Source organism: Coregonus lavaretus, assembly GCF_964263955.1.
Source record: "Coregonus lavaretus genome assembly, contig: HAP1_SCAFFOLD_3249, whole genome shotgun sequence".
Classification (NCBI taxonomy): domain Eukaryota; kingdom Metazoa; phylum Chordata; class Actinopteri; order Salmoniformes; family Salmonidae; genus Coregonus; species Coregonus lavaretus.
Genome location: NW_028163934.1, coordinates 57501 through 63202, shown reverse-complemented (window position 1 = coordinate 63202; position 5702 = coordinate 57501). Strand labels below are relative to the sequence as shown.

General features: G+C 54.4%; 1 protein-coding gene across 1 annotated transcript in view; it reads right to left on the bottom strand.

Annotated features, from left to right (window-relative positions):
* Positions 1 to 411: 411 nt before the first annotated feature.
* LOC311117653 (sodium/hydrogen exchanger 7-like) overlaps positions 412 to 5702 on the bottom strand; it is a gene marked incomplete at both ends in the record, with an annotated part of 35995 nt that continues 30704 nt past the window's right edge. The window contains one exon of the mRNA XM_084192586.1: positions 412 to 517. Within this exon, the coding sequence (XP_084048712.1) occupies positions 412 to 517 (106 nt within the window). The remainder of the gene's footprint in view (positions 518 to 5702) is intronic.

Sequence of the window (5702 nt, the reverse complement as noted above, 5' to 3'; positions counted from 1 at the left end):
AACAACCTGTCAATAGACCAACAACCTGTCAGTAGGACAACAACCTGTCAATAGACCAACAACCTGTCAGTAGGACAACAACCTGTCAGCCTGCTGTCCTGCACACTGAGCTGGTTAACTTTTTTCACATCAAATAGGAGAATGAGTCAGGTGCTGATTTCATTCAATAACATGATGTGAAACTCCTGCTTTGTTCCTCTTTGACTGTAAAGCGTCTTCCCTACCCAGCTAACACAAACAAATACCGTACATACTCAATACATCTAAATTGACTTGACAAGGGGCTTGTAAATATTATGAGAGTAGGTGGGGTACACTGTACGAGCATTTGTTTGTTTTGTGTGTGCGTGGTGTGTCCGTGAATGTGTGTGCGTGTGATTGTGAACACTGTGCCCAGTGTCCAGTCCTCACCTCGTAGGCCTGAGGGCTGGTGAGGCATCGTGCCAGGGGACCACAGCAGGACGGCAGGGTAGTGATGAGAGGAGGACCACTGTGGGTCAACATGGGCTTCAGGTAGCTGGCATACCGTTAAGGAAGACAAAGACCTTTACATACTAATATTACCCAAGGAACTCTAACAGAGTGATATCTGGAATAGCTTCTGATTCATCTGAGAAGGTCTAAAGTCTAGCGGGATGTCAGAATATCAGTTTTCATGTTGGCATGTCAGACACATGGATAGTAGTCAGCACAATGAGGGCTCTGTGTGTTGCTGTGTGGGGCTAGAGGGGAGGAGGGAGGAGGGAGGAGGAGAGGAGGAGGAACAGGAGGAGTGGAGGGAGGAGGGAGGGAGCAGGAGAGGAGGAAGAGGCGGGAGGAGGAGAGAGGAGGAGGAGGAGGAGGAGGAGGAGTGGAGGGAGGAGGGAGGAGGGAGGAGGAGGGAGCAGGAGAGAGGAGAAGGAGGAGGAGAGAGGAGGAGGAGGAGGAGAGAGCAGGAGAGGAGGAGAGGAGGGAGGAGGGAGGAGGAGGAGGAGAGGAGGGAGCAGGAGGGAGGAGGAGGAACAGGAGGAGAGGAGGGAGGAGGGAGCAGAAGGGAAGGAGGAGGGAGGAAGAGAGAGCAGGAGAGGAGGGAGCAGGAGGGAGGGAGGAGGAGAGGAGGGAGCAGGCGGGAGGAGGAGGAGGAGGAGGAAGGAGGAGGAGAGGAGGGAGCAGGCGGGAGGAGGAGAGGAGGGAGGAGGAGGAGGCGGGGAGGAGGAGGAGAGAGGAGGAGGAGGAGGAGGAGAGAGCAGGAGAGGAGGAGAGGAGGGAGGAGGAGGGAGCAGGAGAGGAGGAGAGGAGGGAGCAGGAGAGGAGGAGGAGGAGGAGAGAGGAGAGAGGAGAAGGAGGAGGAGAAGGAGGAGGAGGAGAGAGCAGGAGAGCAGGAGAGGAGGAGAGGAGAGAGGAGGAGAGGAGGGAGGAGGGAGGAGGAGGAGGAGAGGAGGGAGCAGGAGAGGATGAGAGGAGGGAGCAGGAGGAGGAGGAGAGGAGGGAGCAGGAGAGGAGGGAGGAGGAGAGGAGGGAGCAGGCGGGAGGAGGAGGAGGAGAGGAGGGAGTAGGCGGGAGGAGGAGAGGAGGGAGGAGGAGAGGAGGAGGAGGCGGGAGGAGGAGAGAGGAGGAGGAGGAGGAGGAGAGAGCAGGAGAGGAGGAGAGGAGGGAGGAGGGAGGAGGAGGGAGCAGGAGAGGAGGAGAGGAGGGAGCAGGAGAGGAGGAGGAGGAGGAGAGAGGAGAGAGGAGAAGGAGGAGGAGAGAGGAGGAGGAGGAGGAGGAGGAGAGAGCAGGAGAGGAGGAGAGGAGAGAGGAGGAGAGGAGGGAGGAGGGAGGAGGGAGGAGGAGGAGGAGGAGGAGAGGAGGGAGCAGGAGAGGATGAGAGGAGGGAGCAGGAGGAGGAGGAGAGGAGGGAGCAGGAGAGGAGGGAGGAGGAGAGGAGGGAGCAGGCGGGAGGAGGAGGAGGAGAGGAGGGAGTAGGCGGGAGGAGGAGAGGAGGGAGGAGGAGAGGAGGAGGAGGGGGAGGAGGAGAGAGGAGGAGGAGGAGGAGAGAGCAGGAGAGGAGGAGAGGAGGGAGGAGGAGGGAGCAGGAGAGGAGAGGTGGGAGCAGGAGAGGAGGAGGAGGAGGAGAGAGGAGAAGGAGGAGGAGAGAGGAGGAGGAGGAGGAGAGAGCAGGAGAGGAGGAGAGGAGGGAGGAGGAGGAGGAGAGGAGGGAGCAGGAGAGGATGAGAGGAGGGAGGAGGGAGCAGAAGGGAAGGAGGAGGGAGGAAGAGAGAGCAGGAGAGGAGGGAGCAGAAGGGAGGAGGAGGAGAGGAGGGAGCAGGAGAGGAGGGAGGAGGAGAGGAGGGAGTAGGCGGGAGGAGGAGGAGGAGGAGGGAGGAGGAGAGGAGGGAGCAGGCGGGAGGAGGAGAGGAGGGAGGAGGAGAGGAGGAGGAGGAGGAGGAGAGAGCAGGAGAGGAGGAGAGGAGGGAGGAGGGAGGAGGAGGGAGCAGGAGAGGAGGAGAGGAGGGAGCAGGAGGGAGGAGGAGGAACAGGAGGAGAGGAGGGAGGAGGGAGCAGAAGGGAAGGAGGAGGGAGGAAGAGAGAGCAGGAGAGGAGGAGGAGGAGGAGAGAGGAGGGAGCAGGAGAGGAGGGAGGAAGAGAGAGCAGGAGAGGAGGGAGAAAGAGAGAGCAGGAGAGGAGGGAGCAGGAGGGAGGAGGAGGAGAGGAGGAGCAGGAAGGAGGAGGAGGGAGGAGGAGAGAGCAGGAGAGGAGGGAGCAGGATAGGGAGGAGGAGGAGGAGGAGAAGAGGAGGGAGCAGGAGGGAGGAGGAGAGAGCAGGAGGGAGGAGGAGAGAGCAGGAGAGGAGGGAAGAGGAAGTAGGAGGGTCAGTGGGTATTGAAGGGTATCTAGCTAGCCCGTCTCAGTGGGTATTGAAGGGTATCCAGCTAGCCCGTCTCAGTGGGTATTGAAGGGTATCCAGCTTTACCGTCTCAGTGGGTATTGAAGGGTATCCAGCTTTACCGTCTCAGTGGGTATTGAAGGGTATCTAGCAGCCTGTCTCAGTGGGGTATTGAAGGGTATCTAGCAACCGGTCTCAGTGGGTATTGAAGGGTATCTTCCTAGCCCTTCTCAGTGGGTATTGAAGGGTATCTAGCTAGCCCGTCTCAGTGGGTATTGAAGGGTATCTAGCTAGTCCGTCTCAGTGGGTATTGAAGGGTATCTAGCTATACTGTATCAGTGGGTATTGAAGGGTATCTAGCTAGCCCGTCTCAGTGGGTATTGAAGGGTATCTAGCTAGCCCGTCTCAGTGGGTATTGAAGGGTATCTAGCAACCGGTCTCAGTGGGTATTGAAGGGTATCTAGCAACCAGTCTCAGTGGGTATTGAAGGGGATCTAGCAACCGGTCTCAGTGGGTATTGAAGGGTATCTAGCTTTACCGTCTCAGTGGGTATTGAAGGGGATCTAGCAACCGGTCTCAGTGGGTATTGAAGGGTATCTAGCAGCCCGTCTCAATGGGTATTGAAGGGTATCTAGCTAGCCCGTCTCAGTGGGTATTGAAGGATATCTAGCTAGTGTGTCAGAGGTTATGGAAGTATCTAGCTAGCCAGTCTCAGTGGGTATTGAAGGGTATCTTCCTAGCCCGTCTCAGTGGGTATTGAAGGGGATCTAGCAACCGGTCTCAGTGGGTATTGAAGGGTATCTAGCAGCCCGTCTCAGTGGGTATTGAAGGGTATCTAGTTAGCCCGTCTCAGTGGGTATTGAAGGGTATCTAGCAGCCTGTCTCAGTGGGAAATGAAGGGTATCTTCCTAGCCCGTCTCAGTGGGTATTGAAGGGTATCTAGCTTTACCGTCTCAGTGGGTATTGAAGGGGATCTAGCTAGTGTGTCAGAGGTTATGGAAGTATCTAGCTAGCCAGTCTCAGTGGGTATTGAAGGGTATCTTCCTAGCCCGTCTCAGTGGGTATTGAAGGGGATCTAGCAACCGGTCTCAGTGGGTATTGAAGGGTATCTAGCTTTACCGTCTCAGTGGGTATTGAAGGGTATCTAGCTTTACCGTCTCAGTGGGTATTGAAGGGTATCTAGCTTTACCGTCTCAGTGGGTATTGAAGGGTATCTAGCTAGCGTCTCAGTGGGTATTGAAGGGTATCTAGCTTTACCGTCTCAGTGGGTATTGAAGGGTATCTAGCAACCGGTCTCAGTGGGTATTGAAGGGTATCTAGCTTTACCGTCTCAGTGGGTATTGAAGGGTATCTAGCTTTACCGTCTCAGTGGGTATTGAAGGGTATCTAGCTAGCGTCTCAGTGGGTATTGAAGGGTATCTAGCGTCTCAGTGGGTATTGAAGGGTATCTAGCTTTACCGTCTCAGTGGGTATTGAAGGGGATCTAGCAACCGGTCTCAGTGGGTATTGAAGGGTATCTAGCTAGCCCGTCTCAGTGGGAAATGAAAGGGATCTAGCAACCGGTCTCAGTGGGTATTGAAGGGTACCCAGCTAGCCCGTCTCAGTGGGTATGGAAGTATCTAGCTAGCCCGTCTCAGTGGGTATTGATATTGAAGGGTATCTAGCTAGCCCGTCTCAGTGGGAAATGAAAGGGATCTAGCAACCGGTCTCAGTGGGTATTGAAGGGTATCTAGCTAGCCTGTCTCAGTGGGTATTGAAGGGTATCTAGCTAGCCCTTCTCAGTGGGTATTGAAGGGTATCTTGCTATACTGTATCAGTGGGTATTGAAGGGTATCTTGCTATACTGTATCAGTGGGTATTGAAGGGTATCTTGCTATACTGTATCAGTGGGTATTGAAGGGTATCTTGCTATACTGTATCAGTGGGTATTGAAGGGGATCTTGCTAGCCCGTCTCAGTGGGTATTGAAGGGTATCTTGCTATACTGTATCAGTGGGTATTTAAGGGTATCTTGCTATACTGTATCAGTGGGTATTGAAGGGTATCTTGCTATACTGTATCAGTGGGTATTGAAGGGGATCTTGCTAGCCCGTCTCAGTGGGTATTGAAGGGTATCTAGCTAGCGCATCTCAATGGTTATGGAAGTATCTAAATAGCCTGTCTCAGTGGGAAATGAAAGGGATCTAGCAACCGGTCTCAGTGGGGATTGAAGGGTATCTAGTTAGTGCGTCAGAGGTTATGGAAGTATCTAGCTAGCCAGTCTCAGTGGGTATTGAAGGGTATCTTCCTAGCCCGTCTCAGTGGGTATTGAAGGGTATCTAGCTAGCCTGTCTCAGTGGGAAATGAAAGGGATCTAGCAACCGGTCTCAGTGGGTATTGAAGGGTATCTAGTTAGTGCGTCAGAGGTTATGGAAGTATCTAGCTTGCCAGTCTCAGTGGGTATTAAAGGGTATCTTCCTAGCCCGTCTCAGTGGGTATTGAAGGGTATCTACCTAGCCTGTCTCAGTGGGTATTGAAGGATATCTAGCTAGCCGTCTCAGTGGGTATTGAAGGGTACCCAGCTAGCCCGTCTCAGTGGGTATTGAAGGGTATCTAGCTAGCCCGTCTCAGTGGGTATTGAAGGGTATCCAGCTAGCCCGTCTCAGTGGGTATTGAAGGGTACCCAGCTAGCCCGTCTCAGTGGGTATTGAAGGGTATCTAGCTAGCCCGTCTCAGTGGGTATTGAAGGGTACCTAGCTAGCCCGTCTCAGTGGGAAATGAAAGGGATCTAACAACCGGTCTCAGTGGGTATTGAAGGGTATCTAGCAGCCCGTCTCAGTGGGTATTGAAGGGTATCTAGCAGCCCGTCTCAGTGGGTA